Genomic DNA, 21,735 nt, shown 5'->3' with positions numbered 1-21,735 from the left:
TCCTAAAATATGTGTCATGAAAAAAACAGTCTCAAAATCACTGGGAAATGTTGAAACCTTGCAGAGTTCTTGGCCAATAAAGTGACTCATGTCAGATATGATACATTTTGCCCTGTCACTAAGGGGTTAATGTGTCAACATTCTAGAACTCGGGCAATGGCATGAATCCTGGGCAAACAGAGGACCTGATTGGCTGCTGTGGGAAGCACTCAACCATTCCACATGATGATTGGTCACTGGTCTTAGTTGGGGGCGGGATAACTAACCGCGCGAAAACCTTCAATCTCACTCTCAGCTGTGATGATGCCGGTAATGGCGGCTGCGCTGCCGCTGCTCGGGGTGCTGGTGGCCGGGGGAGCAGGTAATTGCCATGTAGCCGCCGTGCATTGTGTGACCGGGGTCTCCTCGCAGTGACAGTGCATCCTGGGACTTGTAGTTCTGTGTATATACTGTGTGACGTTTGGTTGGGTTTTCTGGGACTTGTAGTTCTGTGTATATACTGTGTGACGTTTGGTTTGGTTTTCTGGGACTTGTAGTTCTGTGTATATACTGTGTGACGTTTGGTTTGGTTTTCTGGGACTTGTAGTTCTGTGTATATACTGTGTGACGTTTGGTTTGGTTTTCTGGGAGTTGTAGTTCTGTGTATATACTGTGTGACGTTTGGTTTGGTTTTCTGGGAGTTGTAGTTCTGTGTATATACTGTGTGACGTTTGGTTTGGTTTTCTGGGGCTTGTAGTTCTGTGTATATACTGTGTGACGTTTGGTTGGGTTTTCTGGGGCTTGTAGTTCTGTGTATATACTGTGTGACGTTTGGTTTGGTTTTCTGGGGCTTGTAGTTCTGTGTATATACTGTGTGACGTTTGGTTAGGTTTTCTGGGGCTTGTAGTTCTGTGTATATACTGTGTGACGTTTGGTTAGGTTTTCTGGGAGTTGTAGTTCTGTGTATATACTGTGTGACGTTTGGTTTGGCTTTCTGGGACTTGTAGTTCTGTGTATATACTGTGTGACGTTTGGTTAGGTTTTCTGGGACTTGTAGTTCTGTGTATATACTGTGTGACTTTTGGTTAGGTTTTCTGGGACTTGTAGTTCTGTGTATATACTGTGTGACTTTTGGTTAGGTTTTCTGGGGCTTGTAGTTCTGTGTATATACTGTGTGATGTTTGGTTTGGTTTTCTGGGGCTTGTAGTTCTGTGTATATACTGTGTGATGTTTGGTTTGGTTTTCTGGGACTTGTAGTTCTGTGTATATACTGTGTGACTTTTGGTTAGGTTTTCTGGGACTTGTAGTTCTGTGTATATACTGTGTGACTTTTGGTTAGGTTTTCTGGGACTTGTAGTTCTGTGTATATACTGTGTGACGTTTGGTTAGGTTTTCTGGGACTTGTAGTTCTGTGTATATACTGTGTGACGTTTGGTTGGGTTTTCTGGGGCTTGTAGTTCTGTGTATATACTGTGTGACGTTTGGTTTGGTTTTCTGGGACTTGTAGTTCTGTGTATATACTGTGTGACTTTTGGTTAGGTTTTCTGGGACTTGTAGTTCTGTGTATATACTGTGTGACGTTTGGTTAGGATTTCTGGGACTTGTAGTTCTGTGTATATACTGTGTGACGTTTGGTTTGGTTTTCTGGGACTTGTAGTTCTGTGTATATACTGTGTGACGTTTGGTTAGGTTTTCTGGGACTTGTAGTTCTGTGTATATACTGTGTGATGTTTGGTTGGGTTTTCTGGGGCTTGTAGTTCTGTGTATATACTGTGTGACGTTTGGTTTGGTTTTCTGGGGCTTGTAGTTCTGTGTATATACTGTGTGACGTTTGGTTTGGTTTTCTGGGACTTGTAGTTCTGTGTATATACTGTGTGATGTTTGGTTTGGTTTTCTGGGGCTTGTAGTTCTGTGTATATACTGTGTGATGTTTGGTTTGGTTTTCTGGGGCTTGTAGTTCTGTGTATATACTGTGTGACGTTTGGTTTGGTTTTCTGGGGCTTGTAGTTCTGTGTATATACTGTGTGACTTTTGGTTTGGTTTTCTGGGACTTGTAGTTCTGTGTATATACTGTGTGACGTTTGGTTTGGCTTTCTGGGGCTTGTAGTTCTGTGTATATACTGTGTGACGTTTGGTTTGGTTTTCTGGGGCTTGTAGTTCTGTGTATATACTGTGTGACGTTTGGTTTGGTTTTCTGGGACTTGTAGTTCTGTGTATATACTGTGTGACGTTTGGTTAGGTTTTCTGGGACTTGTAGTTCTGTGTATATACTGTGTGACGTTTGGTTTGGTTTTCTGGGGCTTGTAGTTCTGTGTATATACTGTGTGACGTTTGGTTAGGTTTTCTGGGGCTTGTAGTTCTGTGTATATACTGTGTGACGTTTGGTTTGGTTTTCTGGGGCTTGTAGTTCTGTGTATATACTGTGTGACGTTTGGTTGGGTTTTCTGAGGCTTGTAGTTCTGTGTATATACTGTGTGACGTTTGGTTTGGTTTTCTGGGACTTGTAGTTCTGTGTATATACTGTGTGACGTTTGGTTTGGTTTTCTGGGGCTTGTAGTTCTGTGTATATACTGTGTGACTTTTGGTTTGGTTTTCTGGGGCTTGTAGTTCTGTGTATATACTGTGTGACTTTTGGTTTGGTTTTCTGGGACTTGTAGTTCTGTGTATATACTGTGTGACGTTTGGTTTGGCTTTCTGGGGCTTGTAGTTCTGTGTATATACTGTGTGACGTTTGGTTTGGCTTTCTGGGGCTTGTAGTTCTGTGTATATACTGTGTGACGTTTGGTTTGGATTTCTGGGACTTGTAGTTCTGTGTATATACTGTGTGACGTTTGGTTTGGTTTTCTGGGACTTGTAGTTCTGTGTATATACTGTGTGACGTTTGGTTAGGTTTTCTGGGACTTGTAGTTCTGTGTATATACTGTGTGACTTTTGGTTTGGTTTTCTGGGACTTGTAGTTCTGTGTATATACTGTGTGACGTTTGGTTTGGTTTTCTGGGGCTTGTAGTTCTGTGTATATACTGTGTGACGTTTGGTTGGGTTTTCTGGGGCTTGTAGTTCTGTGTATATACTGTGTGACGTTTGGTTGGGTTTTCTGGGGCTTGTAGTTCTGTGTATATACTGTGTGACGTTTGGTTTGGCTTTCTGGGGCTTGTAGTTCTGTGTATATACTGTGTGACGTTTGGTTTGGCTTTCTGGGGCTTGTAGTTCTGTGTATATACTGTGTGACGTTTGGTTGGGTTTTCTGGGGCTTGTAGTTCTGTGTATATACTGTGTGACGTTTGGTTTGGTTTTCTGGGACTTGTAGTTCTGTGTATATACTGTGTGACGTTTGGTTTGGCTTTCTGGGGCTTGTAGTTCTGTGTATATACTGTGTGACGTTTGGTTTGGTTTTCTGGGGCTTGTAGTTCTGTGTATATACTGTGTGACGTTTGGTTGGGTTTTCTGGGGCTTGTAGTTCTGTGTATATACTGTGTGATGTTTGGTTAGGTTTTCTGGGGCTTGTAGTTCTGTGTATATACTGTGTGACGTTTGGTTTGGTTTTCTGGGACTTGTAGTTCTGTGTATATACTGTGTGACGTTTGGTTTGGTTTTCTGGGGCTTGTAGTTCTGTGTATATACTGTGTGACGTTTGGTTGGGTTTTCTGGGGCTTGTAGTTCTGTGTATATACTGTGTGACGTTTGGTTGGGTTTTCTGGGGCTTGTAGTTCTGTGTATATACTGTGTGACGTTTGGTTTGGTTTTCTGGGGCTTGTAGTTCTGTGTATATACTGTGTGACTTTTGGTTTGGTTTTCTGGGACTTGTAGTTCTGTGTATATACTGTGTGACTTTTGGTTTGGTTTTCTGGGGCTTGTAGTTCTGTGTATATACTGTGTGACGTTTGGTTTGGTTTTCTGGGGCTTGTAGTTCTGTGTATATACTGTGTGACTTTTGGTTTGGTTTTCTGGGGCTTGTAGTTCTGTGTATATACTGTGTGACGTTTGGTTAGGTTTTCTGGGGCTTGTAGTTCTGTGTATATACTGTGTGACGTTTGGTTTGGTTTTCTGGGGCTTGTAGTTCTGTGTATATACTGTGTGACGTTTGGTTTGGTTTTCTGGGGCTTGTAGTTCTGTGTATATACTGTGTGACTTTTGGTTTGGCTTTCTGGGACTTGTAGTTCTGTGTATATACTGTGTGACGTTTGGTTTGGTTTTCTGGGGCTTGTAGTTCTGTGTATATACTGTGTGACTTTTGGTTTGGCTTTCTGGGACTTGTAGTTCTGTGTATATACTGTGTGACGTTTGGTTTGGTTTTCTGGGGCTTGTAGTTCTGTGTATATACTGTGTGACGTTTGGTTTGGTTTTCTGGGGCTTGTAGTTCTGTGTATATACTGTGTGACGTTTGGTTTGGTTTTCTGGGGCTTGTAGTTCTGTGTATATACTGTGTGACGTTTGGTTAGGTTTTCTGGGACTTGTAGTTCTGTGTATATACTGTGTGATGTTTGGTTTGGTTTTCTGGGGCTTGTAGTTCTGTGTATATACTGTGTGACGTTTGGTTTGGTTTTCTGGGGCTTGTAGTTCTGTGTATATACTGTGTGACGTTTGGTTTGGTTTTCTGGGACTTGTAGTTCTGTGTATATACTGTGTGACGTTTGGTTAGGTTTTCTGGGAGTTGTAGTTCTGTGTATATACTGTGTGACTTTTGGTTTGGTTTTCTGGGACTTGTAGTTCTGTGTATATACTGTGTGACGTTTGGTTAGGTTTTCTGGGGCTTGTAGTTCTGTGTATATACTGTGTGACTTTTGGTTTGGTTTTCTGGGACTTGTAGTTCTGTGTATATACTGTGTGACTTTTTGTTTGGCTTTCTGGGAGTTGTAGTGCCACACTCTAGTGATCCTGTGTATGAAGCCTCGGCCATTACTTGTGTGTGCATCATCCGGACAATCATTGTGGCGGGACGATAAAGTGAGTACACCCCATAGAGGGGCAGATTCTGTGCTAGTGTACACACCGCCGCTCAATCGCACTGCACAGTGTTCAATAACGTGACGGCGCATGCGCAGATGGAGATTTTGGCATAATGAATCATTTGAGCTGAAATCTTGGTCGGCTCCTGCAGAATCCCACTGTGCACACGACACTCAACGGGATCATGGCGGCGGAGCAGGATTTCATAAAGAAGTCAGGTCGCTGAATAATCGGTGATCTGTTGAAAAATAAGAGGACGAAGAAGACCCCAAGTGTCGCCCCCGATGCACAGAAGACGTCATCAGATGATAACTTTAGAGGAAGATTATTCAGCGACCACAGATCAGAATCCTAAGCGCCATTATGGCCATGGACTTACATTATAGCGCTAAGTCCAGCCTACTGGTTCTCTTTAATATATAACAATAGTGTAGAAGACACTTCACATTCCGGAGTCTCATATTGTTAGCCTTTACTGAAAAAACCCTACACTCCCCTTCTGCTGCTGCTTCTCTGATAGGTGGATTTCTGTCCACAACCCCCCCCCCCTCCAGCCTCCAACAAAACCGCGGGGGCCCGGCCTTCTATTACAGGGGACCCCAGATTCAGAATCTGAGAATAATGCTTCAGGTTGTTTTTTCATATTTTAAAGTGTGGTGGTGTGGTTTTTTTTTTAGTGTATCCTTTCCACACCAGACAGACAAAGTAATTTTTTTTATTTTAATGTTTGCCAGTTTGGTTCTTGTGGTCACAATTTCTGAGCCCATTCATTTACTAGGATGATCCATCCATTGCACGGAGTATCCATAATTGGGAGATGGGGCTTCCATTTGCAGGATGGGATCAAAAAGGACCTTTCACCAGGTCATAAATGGTCACCAGTCTTTGCGCTTATTGTTTCCTACTCTTCCACTGAATATTCAGTTGTTTTGTTTTTTTTTTTCTGTTTAAATCTGCCATACGGTTTTAGAGCTATGGGTTTTTCTAAAGGGGCGGTGCTCACAGGATCCTCGGGGGCGTGTCTTTAGGCTGTTCGGCATTATTACCCTGAGAGCACTGCACTCTTAGTAAAAAACATAAACTAGCACCAAATAAAAAGTCCCCTATCTCTGAAACCATATGGCATAGTTAACTCCTTACTGCCAGAGCCCGTTTTCACCTTTCTGACCAGATCAAACCGCTTCTCCGATGATCGCCGCTTGCGCATGCGCCGATCGGCCGAGTGGGCCCTTCTGCGCATGGGCGATCGAGCGTGTCACGGTGCGGTTCACTGACCGGATATCCGGTCTACGCATCACTTTCATGCCGCATGACGCGCACACGGGCTGCCTGTGGCCGCAGTGGGCGCATGCGCCGACCAGCCCCCCTGGCTTCTCCGCGCATGGGCAGTATGTGTGCCACGACCAGTCCCTGCGTCACAATCCCTTGCTCACAGCTGGTCCCTACCGTATATAAGGGCGGTTCTCCTATCACCATGTGCACCACAGGAATTCACATGGAGACTGCTTCCACAACCCATTGCCTTGAGTTTTTCTCTTTTCCCAGGTACAGTTATTCTCATGGCTACTACTGCTCTATTTTCATTATTCACCTCTGATGTTTTTTGCTCTCTATTCTCTATCTGTCTTTTGTCTCTAGGAATGTGATGAGCTCTCCTTAATCTTCCTATTCTTGCTCCTCATCAGCATACCAGGTGTGTTAAACGACTTTACACTGCCCTATTTTCTTGTGCTGTTTACTCACTATAGATACCTGTTTATACGTTTCACAGGCTCATACAGTCTAAGTAACCTAACCCTTAGGGTGACTCTTCACTTTGGGACTTATGTGATGCCAAATTCACTCCTGTGTGGTATGTAATGCTCCTTTGTACTTATGAGTCCCCACATCAGGCATTTATATACAGACATTGATGCACTTTTTTATCTATAGGTTATCTTAAATCAGTACACCAAGCTTTCACTGCCGTGTCAGTTGTGAGGATCCCACTATTACCAGTATACCCACATAGATTTGAGCCTATCTACATTGAGCGGTTTGTAGTATTTCTTGAACATTATATGGTTGTCCTTTCAATGAACATACATATATACATTGGCATATATTTACACCTATAGGTTCTAATACGCGGCCATTGGTGGTTATCATTTTCCTCTTTGTGGTGAGGACACTATCTATTCTCGCTATATGATACCCATTGGGTATGTATATCCTCCCAAATTATGACTTAATGGCTATTATAACATTATGTTACCCTATGTCTCACTATTTATATTTCTCATCACAGCATTCTATAGTGGAGTTCATAACTCTGATAACATCTTTTGGATACTTGCCCTCAGTCCTTCCTCCTGGCATACTAATATTGGTTTACAGCAAAGGTATTTTTTGTTCAGACTTTTCTTTGTTTCTGATCTCTCTTCTCATTGTTTTGCTTCTCCTTCATGATATATTTCTTTTCTCTTCTCTTCTTCTTTTCCTTTGATTCTTTTTTCCTTTCTTCTCTTGTGTTCTACCTGGTCTCCCTTTCCTTCGTCCTTTTGGTTACCATCAACCTTTTTGACCCCACTTCTGCAACCTTGCTACCATACCTCTGCCTTCTCCCCTGCCGCTTTCCTTTACAGAGACACTCTCCTTATTCTAAACCTTGTTTTGAGATACATGACGGATTTGATCTCTAAATCCATGTCTATTTTGTAGGCCATTAAAATTCTCTATCTGCATCTCCTTTATATGGGGAATACACGTGTTTATCGCCTATGACCATATAGGTACGTTTTCGTAGGGTTTCAATTATCTACTGGATGGCGTTTTTCTCCCTCTGTATATGAAATGTTCATTTTTTTCTTATTGTCATGTTGTTAATGGAATACGAAATTCTTTATTGAATGACTTTCTCTCATATATCAATTTATTGATCTTGTTTTTGGTAGATGTCTGAATGTCTTCTACCATCTCTCCATGTAACGCAGGTGTGCGATATTACGATTATGTCTTTATTAACATGTCCTTTTCTTTCTGTATATTTTCAATATAGATTTTTCTCTGACGAAGGCCTATGTATAGAGGCCGAAACGTTAGAAAGAATTGAATTCCTTTGACCTTTGTACCAATAAAAAACAAGAGAATTGATTTTCAAGCAGCATCCTGTCTCAGACTCTCATTTTTAAGTGTGCCCGAGCTAACCTTTGTAATTATTTGACCTCTGGCTGACATATCCATCATTTGACTCCCCACAATTGCATTGTGGGGTGCCAATGGGGTGAGAGAGAAAGCTTCCCCCCTCCCCCTTTTGTCTCTGAAATGCAGCAATTGCTATGGGCATTTAGAGGACAAAACAGTGAGAGCTGTGATTTAGGAGAATGTGTGGTAATGCAGAACTGATAACAGCATCTCAGTCAGGAGCTGAGAAGGAGGGGAAGAGGTGAGCAGATAATAATATATATATTTTTTTTTTCTCTACTTTCAGGAGAGAGTGGCGTGTCCCCCCGGTGTGTGAGGGTGCACGGTTGCTTCCATGACTGTATTGGTTTTCGTGAGGACCAACGTATTGACCTAAATGGAGAAAATTGTACTGGAGAGAACACGGCTGGTGGATGTTGTAAGATCTTCTGTGGGGACCTTCCATGTAACGTGGAGATCACCGTGAATTGTACTGATCATATTGGCCATATAGGACCTGTCAATTACACCCGGACTCGTGAGTGTCCTCTATCTGCTGTATACACCTACATGTATATCTGTTCATTCCGTGTCACCACTGGTGTGTCTTACATACAATATATAAATTAAGATGAACATATGGATAGTGACAGAGGGGAGAGGACCCGGCCCTCGCAGGCTAAGTCTACAGGATAATGAGGAGGAGGCAGTTAGGGTAGGCGGTTGTGGCAGCTCCAATGGTGGTGAGGAGGTCATTGAAGGCTGCAAGTTCTGTCTGAAAGTTCCGAATGTGGCGGATAATCTGAAGTGTTGGGCCCAGAATTCCAGAGAAAGAGAAGTCTTAGAGATGATTGGGTGAGGAACGTACAAGAGTGGAGGAGAGAAGGAGGACTTAGTTTCCAACATGTGATCCTCCATTCCTCTATCATAAGATTACTTTGGTGGTATATGGAGGCCACCGATCATGGACGGCTTTGTAGCAGTTAATTGGATACGGTGGCTAATTGGGAGCCAATGAAGGGATTTGCAGAGGGGAGGAGAGAGGTGGATTAGTTGGTCCGCAGAGTTATGGATGGACTGGAGAGGAGCGAGAGTGTCAGAAGGAAGGCCACCGAGGAGGAGGATGTTGCAGTAGTCAAGTCAGGAGATGATGAGGGCAGCACTGGCATGTTCATAGATTGAGGGTTGAGGAAAGGACGAATTCTGTAAATATTTATTTAGTTGGAGGCAGCAGGAGGTGGTGAGAGCCTGGATGTATGGTATGAAGGACAAGGCAGAGTCGAGGGTCACTCCGAAGCAGTTGACTCTGGTACAGGGGGGATCATTGTCATTTATTTTGATAGAGTGGGTAGGAGAGACGGAGGAAAGATGAGTTTTTAGTTTTGTCCATATTGAGCTTAAGGAAGTGAGAGGAGAAGGATATGGCCGATAGACACTCCGAGAGTCTGGTCAGCAGGGCGGGGACGTCTGGGCCAGAGAGGTCTGAATGTCATCACCGTATAGGTGGTACCGGTAGCCATGGGACTTTCAGTTGTCCCAGGCCAATGGTTAGCTGTAGAAGAGTACAGGACACAGAACACAGCCTTGAGGGACACTAAGAGAGAGGGCGAGATAAGGAATAATCATCATACATAGAGGAAGGAGCAGGTCCCAGCAGCACAGAGTATTTCAGGAGAGGAGAGCGCTGATCTTATAGGAGGTCACAGAGATACATAGAGGAAGGAGCAGGTCCCAGCAGCACAGAGTATTTCAGGAGAGGAGAGCGCTGATCTTATAGGAGGTCACAGAGATACATAGAGGAAGGAGCAGGTCCCAGCAGCACAGAGTATTTCAGGAGAGGAGAGCGCTGATCTTATAGGAGGTCACAGAGATACATAGAGGAAGGAGCAGGTCCCAGCAGCACAGAGTATTTCAGGAGAGGAGAGCGCTGATCTTATAGGAGGTCACAGAGATACATAGAGGAAGGAGCAGGTCCCAGCAGCACAGAGTATTTCAGGAGAGGAGAGCACTGATCTTATAGGAGGTCACAGAGATACATAGAGGAAGGAGCAGTTCCCAACAGCAGAGTATTTCAGGAGAGGAGAGCGCTGATCTTATAGGAGGTCACAGAGATACATAGAGGAAGGGGCAGGTCCCAGCAGCACAGAGTATTTCAGGAGAGGAGAGCGCTGATCTTATAGGAGGTCACAGAGATACATAGAGGAAGGAGCAGGTCCCAGCAGCAGAGTATTTCAGGAGAGGAGAGCGCTGATCATATAGGAGGACACAGAGATACATAGAGGAAGGAGCAGGTCCCAGCAGCAGAGTATTTCAGGAGAGGAGAGCGCTGATCATATAGGAGGACACAGAGATACATAGAGGAAGGAGCAGGTCCCAACAGCACAGAGTATTTCAGGAGAGGAGAGCACTGATCTTATAGGAGGACACAGAGATACATAGAGGAAGGAGCAGGTCCCAGCAGCAGAGTATTTCAGGAGAGGAGAGCACTGATCATATAGGAGGACACAGAGATACATAGAGGAAGGAGCAGGTCCCAGCAGCAGAGTATTTCAGGAGAGGAGAGCGCTGATCATATAGGAGGACACAGAGATACATAGAGGAAGGAGCAGGTCCCAGCAGCAGAGTATTTCAGGAGAGGAGAGCGCTGATCATATAGGAGGACACAGAGATACATAGAGGAAGGAGCAGGTCCCAGCAGCAGAGTATTTCAGGAGAGGAGAGCGCTGATCTTATAGGAGGTCACAGAGATACATAGAGGAAGGAGCAGGTCCCAGCAGCAGAGTATTTCAGGAGAGGAGAGCACTGATCTTATAGGAGGACACAGAGATACATAGAGGAGGAGCAGGTTCCAGGAGCACAAAGTATTTCAGGAGAGGAGAGCACTGATCTTATAGGAGGTCACAGAGATACATAGAGGAAGGAGCAGGTCCCAGCAGCAGAGTATTTCAGGAGAGGAGAGCGCTGATCATATAGGAGGACACAGAGATACATAGAGGAAGGAGCAGGTCCCAGCAGCACAGAGTATTTCAGGAGAGGAGAGCGCTGATCATATAGGAGGACACAGATACATAGAGGAAGGAGCAGGACCCAGCAGCAGAGTATTTCAGGAGAGGAGAGCGCTGATCATATAGGAGGACACAGAGATACATAGAGGAAGGTGCAGGTCCCAGCAGCAGAGTATTTCAGGAGAGGAGAGCACTGATCATATAGGAGATTACAGAGATACATAGAGGAAGGAGCAGGTCCCAGCAGCACAGAGTATTTGCGGAGAACACTAATCTTATAGGAGGTCACAGAGATACAGAGGAATGGGCATGTCCCAGCAGCACAGAGTATTTCAGGAGTGGAGAGCACTGATCTTATAGGAGGACACAGAGATACATAGAGGAAGGAGCAGGACACAGCAGCACAGAGTATTTGAGGAGAGGAGAGTGCTAATCTTATGGAGCAGGTCCCAGCAGCACAGAGTATTTCAGAAAATAACTTCATGTTTGTAGAAAACTCCTTGTTACCATGTAATGTCTTCTATTTTGTCTCCTCACTGATGTTTTTTGTGTTTCTCTGTAGGATGCGAGGAACCAACAACTGTGGCCCCCCGGAGCACCACCCAAACCACCACGGCCCCCCAGAGGGACAGACATTTGAAGGGTTTATTTTGGAATATAGCAGAGTTTCTTGGGCAGAAAGGCAAGTTACACTAATCCATTTCATGGGTAAAACACATTGGTGAAGAGCATAAAAAATAAAGTCCATTTCTTAGGGATGCCGATGGGCACATGGAATACCGGCCTGTGTTAAATGGCGCTGTTAGGGATTGACAGTAGCATTTAACAGGCTAATAGCCACGGCTGTGAAAGACACATGGCTGATTACATCACACCATCATCTGTCGGGAAAGATGCGGGTTTGGCCCACGAGTCTGCATCAAAGTCAGAGACACGACCATTGACGTACCAGTAGATCATATGTCATTAAGGGGTTAATTTGGTTGACCGGGCATAAAATATTGGTGGATTAATACTAACCAATAATCCACTATTCTAAGAGAGAAATAAAATCTCACACAAGCCTTTATTTCATCACAGTTAAAACCATTTTGTATCTTTCTATTCTGTGATTTCTATTCCAGGATTCCGTCTTGCAGACGTCGCTGCCGTCGTAGTTTTTCTCCTCTTCGTTGTCGGCCTTATCGTCCGTTTTACCGTCTACAAGACGAGGTAATATCAGATCTTCATTATATCCCGCCACGCTTTGTCAGCAGTTTTTTCTCCCGCCTCTGAGCGGACTAGTCAGGGCTCCGGCGGACGCAAGCCGTTCACCGTAATATAATACTACAGCGCAGGGAAGTGATCGGCCAAAGGAAACCTTCCCGGGGCAAAATCGGCCGGTGGCTCAGCGAATACAGTACACCCTATGCTTTTACATATTAAAAAAATATGGTCCTTTTAACAGGTTTTAAAACGAAGAAACAACATTACCAAGTCAGCACCCATGCCAAAAAACAGTGGGAAACTTGGTACACCCCTTTGTCATTTCTGCTTTGAATCAGTATCTGACCCAGTTTCAGCCAAATATCTGGGTTGATGGCCTTGAATTTGGCTCCAGGACACTTTTTGGATATTGAGGAATTTTTTTTAACCCCTTCAGCCCCGGGGCACTTTCCGTTTTTGCGTTCTTGTTTTTTGCTCCCCTTCTTCCGAGAGCCGTAACTTTTTTATTTTTCCGTCACTCTTGCCATATGAGGGCTTGTTTTTTGCGGGACAAGTTGTACTTTTAAATGAAACCATAAGTTTTACCATATGGTGTACTGGAAAACAGCAAAAAAATTCCAAATGCGGAAAAATTGCAAAAAAAGTGTGATGGCACAATAGTTTTTGGGATATTTTATTCACCGTGTTCACTATATGATAAAACTGATGTATCTATGTGATGCCTCAGGTCGCTGCGAGTTTGTAGACACCAAACATGAATAGGTTTACTTGTATCTAAGGGGTTAAAAAAATTCACAAGTTTGTCCAATAAAAGTGGCACACGTTTTGCGCCATTTTCCGAAACACGTAGCGTTCTTATTTTTTGGGATCTATGGCTCAATGACGGCTTATTTTTTGCGTCTCGAGCTGACGTTTCTAATGATACCATTTTTGCGCAGATGCTACGTTTTTGATCGCCTGTTATTGCATTTTGCGTAAAACCTACGGCGATCAAAAAACGTAATTTTGGCGTTTGGAATTTTTTTGCCACTACCCCGTTTACCAATCATATTAATTGATTTTATATTTTGATAGATCTGGCATTTCTGAACGTGGCGATACCAAATATGTGTATATTTATTTATTTTTTAACCCTTTAATTTTCAATGGGGGGGGATTTGAACTTTTAGGTTTTTTTATTTTTTAAAACTTTTTGTTTTACTTTTTTTTTTATTTTACTAGTCCCCCTAGGGGGCTATAGCGATCAGCAATCCAATCGCTATTATCTATCTGCTGATCACAGCTGTAAACAGCAGATTCACTCACTTTGTTTTTCCCTCTGCTCTCGGCCGAGGGAAAACGAAAGTGAAACATCATAGCAGCAAGCGTCATCACATGACCCTGTGCTACGATGGCAACCACCGATAGTCACGTGATCACGCACTTGACTTCCGGTGGGGGCGGCGGTAAGTAAAAAACATGGTCGCGCGCATTTAGATCTTGCTGCCAGCGATTCCACCCACGGCTAGCAGGCACACGTCAGCTGTTGAAAACAGCTGATATGTGTGCCAACCGCCGCCGCCTGCCCGCGGCAGGGGGCGGGGCTTAACGGGACACGCTCCATGACGGATATATCCGTCCATGGTCGTGAAGGGGTTAAAGGTGGTTTGGGTTTTTTTTCCCAACCAACAAAGTTGGTTTTAAGCAATAGATCTTAGAATAATAATAAGTTCCGCCATTGGATGTGTTTAAAATAAATGTTCCTGTGGTGAGATAATCTTATACAGTTAGGTCCAGAAATCTTTGGCCAGTGACACAGTTTTGGCGAGTTGGGCTCTGCATGCCACCACATTGGATTTGAAATGAAACCTCTACAACAGAATTCAAGTGCAGATTGTAACGTTTAATTTGAAGGTTTGAACAAAAATATCTGATAGAAATTGTAGGAATTGTCACATTTCTTTACAAACACTCCACATTTTAGGAGGTCAAAAGTAATTGGACAAATAAACCAAACCCAAACAAAATATTTGTATTTTCAATATTTTGTTGCGAATCCTTTGGGGGCAATCACTGCCTTAAGTCTGGAACCCATGGACATCACCAAACGCTGGGTTTCCTCCTTCTTAATGCTTTGCCAGGCCTTTACAGCCGCAGCCTTCAGGTCTTGCTTGTTTGTGGGTCTTTCCGTCTTAAGTCTGGATTTGAGCAAGTGAAATGCATGCTCAATTGGGTTAAGATCTGGTGATTGACTTGGCCATTGCAGAATGTTCCACTTTTTTGCACTCATGAACTCCTGGGTAGCTTTGGCTGTATGCTTGGGGTCATTGTCCATCTGTACTATGAAGCGCCGTCCGATCAACTTTGCGGCATTTGGCTGAATCTGGGCTGAAAGTATATCCCGGTACACTTCAGAATTCATCCGGCTACTCTTGTCTGCTGTTATGTCATCAATAAACACAAGTGACCCAGTGCCATTGAAAGCCATGCATGCCCATGCCATCACGTTGCCTCCACCATGTTTTACAGAGGATGTGGTGTGCCTTGGATCATGTGCCGTTCCCTTTCTTCTCCAAACTTTTTTCTTCCCATCATTCTGGTACAGGTTGATCTTGGTCTCATCTGTCCATAGAATACTTTTCCAGAACTGAGCTGGCTTCATGAGATGTTTTTCAGCAAATGTAACTCTGGCCTGTCTATTTTTGGAATTGATGAATGGTTTGCATCTAGATGTGAACCCTTTGTATTTACTTTCATGGAGTCTTCTCTTTACTGGTGACTTAGAGACAGATACACCTACTTCACTGAGAGTGTTCTGGACTTCAGTTGATGTTGTGAACGGGTTCTTCTTCACCAAAGAAAGTATGCGGCGATCATCCACCACTGTTGTCATCCGTGGACGCCCAGGCCTTTTTGAGTTCCCAAGCTCACCAGTCAATTCCTTTTTTCTCAGAATGTACCCGACTGTTGATTTTGCTACTCCAAGCATGTCTGCTATCTCTCTGATGGATTTTTTCTTTTTTTTCAGCCTCAGGATGTTCTGCTTCACCTCAATTGAGAGTTCCTTAGACCGCATGTTGTCTGGTCACAGCAACAGCTTCCAAATGCAAAACCACACACCTGTAATCAACCCCAGACCTTTTAACTACTTCATTGATTACAGGTTAACGAGGGAGACGCCTTCAGAGTTAATTGCAGCCCTTAGAGTCCCTTGTCCAATTACTTTTGGTCCCTTGAAAAAGAGGAGGCTATGCATTACAGAGCTATGATTCCTAAACCCTTTCTCCGATTTGGATGTGAAAACTCTCATATTGCAGCTGGGAGTGTGCACTTTCAGCCCATATTATATATAGAATTGTATTTCTGAACATGTTTTTGTAAACAGCTAAAATAACAAAACTTGTGTCACTGTCCAAATATTTCTGGACCTAACTGTATATGTGTCCTGTTGTGTAATGGTCGTGTCTGACTGTACAGGACGTGGTCTGATCATACCATATCTCCTGTGCCGGGGAGGACGTAAAACAGTATACAGACGTTGTAACCATGGAGGACACAGAATAGTATACAGACATTACAACCAGGCAGGACACAGAAAAGTATACAGACATTACAGCACAGAATCCTAGATTATTCCTTCTGTGAGGTAAAACATTTCTCTGCCTGTTTTTTGTTTTTTTTTTGTTTTACTTCACAGAAATAATTATTTGGGATCCTGTGCTGTAATGTCCGTATACACTTGTTTCCACCCCAGTCCAGGAGATGTGCTATGATCAGACCATGTCCTGTACGGTCAGACACAGCTATTACACAGAAGGGACACATATAAAATGTTCTTGTGCCAAGATAATCTTATATATCTTAGAAGCCAAATGTAGCTTACTGCGGGAGCCCGGGGAGTCACAGGAAACCAGCAGCAGCACAAGTGGGGTGATGCCTTGGGCTGAGAGGAGGGGTGTACTTGTGGCACGAGGCAGACGCCATTGATCTCCCGGTGATGGATTTCAGGAAAATGGCGTTGGAGGCGGCGCATGCCCAGAATGAGATCACGGCTTTCTGTGATAGTCCGGTGCGTCTTATAATCCAAAAAATACGGTAATGGGCTCCAAATTGTTTTGGGAAAGGTTATCAAGCCCAGATTGATAAGCAGCAACATTTGCTCGTCTTAGATTCTTAGTATTGTGTTATCCTACACCTGACTTATCCAGACCAGCAAATCTCCAAAACTTCTGCTTTTATAGAGCTGGTCGCACTCGCTCATGAACAATTAAGAGCATTTAATTAGTAGCACCCGGCTGCTACTTGTGCTCCTTATTCCTATGGAAGCAGTAGGGGGTGTACTTACATTTCACACACTGATTCTGCAGCTCAATCTAGATTTTAGGTGGTAAATAATGACGGGTGTAATTATTCATGTTCCAATCTGGGGTTGGATTTACCTAATTTTAAGACCTAAGGACCAGATGTGTGTTTGATGTGATGTAAAATCTGTGTGGGTGTATAAGATTCTGGGATTTGTTTCCTAGAGGTCTGGGATGGGGCTGAGCGCGGCCCACCAGGGCTGCACCCTTCTTATTTTGATGCACGGGATTCGTTGGGCCAAATGGTGGCGGTCGGCTGAACCTTACATAGGGGGTCTTTGCTTCTAATTTGCAGAGGAGCAGGATGGCGGTACCAAGCTGCCCCCCACCCCCGGGGACAGAGGGAAATGAGGGTATCCCGTATGCTACAGACCGATTGGCCCATATGGTGTGCAGGGCAATCTGCTCCTGTAATTGTGGGAGGTATTAAGAGTATGCCCAATGGCATATAGCATGCTTCGCCTGACAGAGGGGACGGCTGCAGACCCTTCATGCCTCTGGTCCTTACTAACCTAATATTTGTAGGCTGTGTATACTATAATCTCCACAACGCCCCGTCATTATGTAGGAGCAGAGATGTATAGGGCAGATGTATAGGGCAGCACAGCCGGAGGTTAATGCCTGAAGCCGGTGTGACCAGCGCTCTATACGGTGATGTGCGGCTACAAATCCTGCCGGTAATGGCCGGCACCGCCCTCCCTGATACACGTCACCTGCAGAGATACATTGTAGCAAACAAATGAAATAAAGGTTTCTTCTGCTCGTTTACTTGTCACTGACGATTGACGCTCATTTTATTTTTTTTTATTTTTTTCCCCTCTCGAATCTTTGCTGGTGACGCAGCTTCTTCTCCTGTTCTGGAGCCGAGATCTACAGACATCCCAACCCTCAATGGAAACGGTATCTGCAGCCTTCATCACCGGCAAAAAAACAAAATGTGCAAGTTTAATTCTGACTCTGGACATTTCTGGATGTGACCAATCCGGACGGCTGACTTTATTTTTACCTTTACCAAGTTGTTACAAAATATCAGCCCGTCATGACCGGTGACTTTTTTCATTTTTGCACTTTAATTTTTTCCTCCCCTTGTAGCAAGAGCCGGAACTGATTTTATTTTGATGTCCCTGTGGAGACACGGGGCTCAGTGGGTGGTCTCGTCCACAAAACCCACCGCCTTTAGAAAGACAGCGTGGCTCAGGGCTCATCCCAACTGAACGCCGGCCTCCTTAACCGTGGGCGTAACACTACTCAGACAACACAGGGTGAGGGAACCACAATAATTAGACTTTATTGGATCCCCAAACAATTAACGGCACATAACACATAACCAGCAAAACACACAAATGTAACAGGCAACAGAGTCTCACCCTTCCGCTGCTCACCAGGGATTAGAATGTCCATGTCTCAGAGGTTCCAGGGCCACTTACTCCAATCCAGCAGCACCCCGCTTTTGGCGGGCACCCACCGAGAAAGGAATAGCGCCAGATTTAGGAAGCTGGCTGAGGTCTGCAAAGTCTGTTCCAGGTGACTGAACTGTCCCAACCTGAGTTTCCTCCTTAGGTAGTCCTGTATGATGTTACAATCCTGGCAGCCGGAGTCGAAATCCCTAGGATGTGGATAAGGTCTCCAACCGGAACCGGAGTCCCTAGATTGAAGCCATAAGATATCCTGATCCTCTAGTCAGCTCCAAAGAGCTTAGACTGGATCCATCAGCATCCATCAACCTTCATCAACCCTGGTGGCTTAAAGAAGTTCCTTTTATAGCCATAACCTTCCCTTAGGATATACTGTGCCCTTATTGATTGGTTGGACAAGATTGCTTCTCTCATTTGGATGAATTTCAAGCTGCATGGATAATGTTCATTTAAATGATGTGCATAGAAAGACTCAGTATATCTACATGGAGTCGGCAAGTCACCGACTAGACAATGGCTACTAAGGTAATTACATTATCAATTCACAACTACAATACAATGAATGCTCCGCAGGGTCTGGTCCCAAACAATAGTTAAGCAAACATGAGTTACCACACAGTAGAACAATACGTCTGGCTGAATTTTAAGAAACTTTAACCCATGAGAGTCCATGTCGTCACAGTCCCCATAGCCCTTTTTTTATTTTATTTTTTTTCTGCAGGATGAGTTTTAGTTGAATGTACAATGGCAGCGACACCAATTTATTATTTTTTTTCTTTCTTTATTTATTTTTTTGGTCGGTGGGGGAAGGAGGGGAGGTTGGAAGACGCCAATGGGAACTAATCCATGATTTTAGTACCGTGCTGCGACAGTCCTCGGCACAGAGCCCCCTCCCCGCGATGCTGCTGCTGGGTGCAGACCCTTCATTGTATACTGTATTGTAATTATGTATATAAATGTTCATGATCTTAATTAATTATTTCAGAAGTTTCTATAATCTGTAAATTTGTAATATTTATTCTCATAAAAAAAATGCTCCTAAACAAAATTCTGGCTCTGGTGTCTTTACGTTTGCTCCGAGACCTTATGGAAAGGTGAGGTCCAAGGTCTTTAATTCTATGACACAGGATGGTGGATTGGGGAGTCGGATGTTTGCAAACCCCCCCCCACCCCTCCCTTACAGTGCTTGGTCTGACAAAAGGACTCAAAGCGAAGGTGTCGTAAAAAAAAAAAAATCAAATAACTGAAAAAAATATAAAGTATTAATGTCTTAATGTTATGTTTAAATAAAATTACTTGTTTTTTTATTGAGAAAAATATAAAAAAAATTAAAGTTTGATATAATCCACTCTTAAACACTAGGGGGAGCAGCTGCTGAAATCCGACTGTAGAAGTAGCTCAGATTACAGCTGCAGTAAAGGTGGGCAGAGTCTGCTCTCATGTGTGTGATGTCACAGCCCCCCTCCCAATCTGGGGGTTTCCAAAAGGATAAGAGAGAATGAAGTTTAGGATCACAGTGCGGAGCTATTTTGTTGGTGGCCATATATGTCTAAAGTGTCACTAAGGCCAGCTGCATAGTGCTCCACTGTATCCCAATGCCCCACACTGCCTACTGACTGTATCCCAATGCCCCACACTGCCTACTGACTGTATCCCAATGCCTCACACTGCCTACTGACTGTATCCCAATGCCTCACACTGCCTACTGACTGTATCCCAATGCCCCACACTGCCTACTGACTGTATCCCAATGCCTCACACTGCCTACTGACTGTATCCCAATGCCCCACACTGCCTACTGACTGTATCCCAATGCCCCACACTGCCTACTGACTATTTCCCAATGCCCCGCTGACTGTATCCCAATGCCACATGCACTCATCTCAGACCTGTGCCCTCGGCAGCCTATCCTGTCAGCCATCATGGTATGAGCAACTAAGGCCCAAGGTGAGCACACGCAGGTAGGGGGGGTCTGCGGCAGAGTGCAGGGGGGGTTCGCAGAATGGGGAGTGATGCGCCAGTATCAGTTATGGCGCGGCTACTCACCCCATCCATCCCGGCGGGCGACAGGGGGAAAGTACAGCACACATTATACATTGTGAGCTGCCCAAAGATGGCGCTGATCTCCTCCCTCTGCTTTGATCTGGACAGCCCAGGGAGAACGTCCATTTCACAGCAGACGCCTTCTCTATGTTAAGTATAGGGGTCGGAGTCCGACCACGGTCTTCTATGCCCTGGGCACTGCCTTAAAGGATGTGAGTAACTGTTGTTACAAACACCAAATCCAAAATGGCAGCTCCCAGGGCTTCAGTAAAACAAGAATTAAATAAACACTAAATAAACAGTGAATTTAATTTTGTATTAAAAATACTTGATTTTATAATCACTATTATTAATACAAAATAAAAAAACGCAACACCTTCCCTTTAAACATGTGATCCTTTTCTAGAACTGTTTGTTTTTCTTTCTTTTTTTCTCTCAAAGTAAATAATAGTTAGGTTATCAGTTATACAGTGGGTATGGAAAGTATTCAGACCCCTTTAAAGGTTGACAGGTTTTTCGAGTCTTTGGGAGTGATTTATGATGAACCTGACCGTGTTGTGGTAGCTGAGGACGTGATCATGGGTCTCTCTCAGGGCAGACGCTCTGCTGAGTGGTATAAATGCAAAAAGGAAGGAAAGGATCCGGCACAAATACCTCTGAATAAAATGTCGAAGCTTTATTGGCAAATATTAAAAAGGTTCCATCCGTGTAAACAAAAGGAGGGAGTTATCCCATGGAAACTTTACGCGTTTCGGACTTCCATATTAAAAGCAAAGAGTCCTTAATCATAAGTAATCCATGTATACCACTCAGCTACTAAAATAGACTAGCTCACTACATGGACACAGAAGAAAAAGCTGGTCACCACTAATTGCAATCAACTGGCGGTGGGTGTAAACCTTCATACATAATTGCAAGAGATGAACAAGCAAGACAATGCATAGTTAAAAATAAAATCAAAATGCATTTGACACCAAAAAAATATATATATATATACATCAACAGTAATAGAAAGGGGGGTCAGTGATCCAACCGCTCTAAATAACAGAATCATATGAACATATCAGCAAATATGTCAATGTATATATGAGTGGACAATCAGGTATAAAGACAGCTTATATTGAAACTCGTCATCAGGTGGGCAAAAATCCTAATGAGAATGCATGTGTACGTCACAAAAGAGAAAATTCCCAATTGTAAGCACAAGATCCCCAAAATATTCACAAATTATATAAAAATGCATATATGAAAAAATATTTATTTATTATCTTTTATTCACTAATGCCCTTATTCTTTTATTATTTTATTTCTCTATTTTCTCATTCTTTTAAAATTACTAATTTATATTTATCCATATATATCCATGTCCATATATGTATACATAATTAAATAATTGTCCCAAATGGAAAGAATATGTATATCAAGGTACAAATTAATCTCAAACCACATGCATTCCCATTTGTATGACATGCCCCCTTAGAATACCTTAAATACTGTCAAAAATTCAGATGTAGCATATACCAATTCAATTCTATATTCAAGGCCAAACCCCAATTTATGTACTCACACATAAAGGGAAAACCCTCCCCTGAAAGCAAGGAAAAATGTAAGGGGTAGTCGGACCCCTGGTAGTGAAGG

The 21,735-nt window shown here is 43.6% G+C and overlaps 1 protein-coding gene across 1 annotated transcript; it reads left to right on the top strand.

Moving 5' to 3' along the window:
• Positions 1-312: 312 nt before the first annotated feature.
• Positions 313-19,083, top strand: LOC142251894 (uncharacterized). The gene is made up of 7 exons (XM_075324942.1): positions 313-361; positions 7,214-7,307; positions 7,627-7,697; positions 8,396-8,626; positions 11,656-11,775; positions 12,218-12,305; positions 17,483-19,083. The coding sequence occupies exons 1-7, from the start codon at positions 313-315 to the stop codon at positions 17,586-17,588; spliced, it is 759 nt and encodes a 252-aa protein (XP_075181057.1). The 3' UTR covers positions 17,589-19,083.
• Positions 19,084-21,735: the final 2,652 nt, after the last annotated feature.

This window comes from Anomaloglossus baeobatrachus, chromosome 9 (assembly GCF_048569485.1).
Source record: "Anomaloglossus baeobatrachus isolate aAnoBae1 chromosome 9, aAnoBae1.hap1, whole genome shotgun sequence".
NCBI classification, from domain to species: Eukaryota; Metazoa; Chordata; class Amphibia; order Anura; family Aromobatidae; genus Anomaloglossus; species Anomaloglossus baeobatrachus.
Note: the sequence above shows the minus strand (reverse complement) of the source record. Positions and strands in the feature narration are given on the sequence as shown.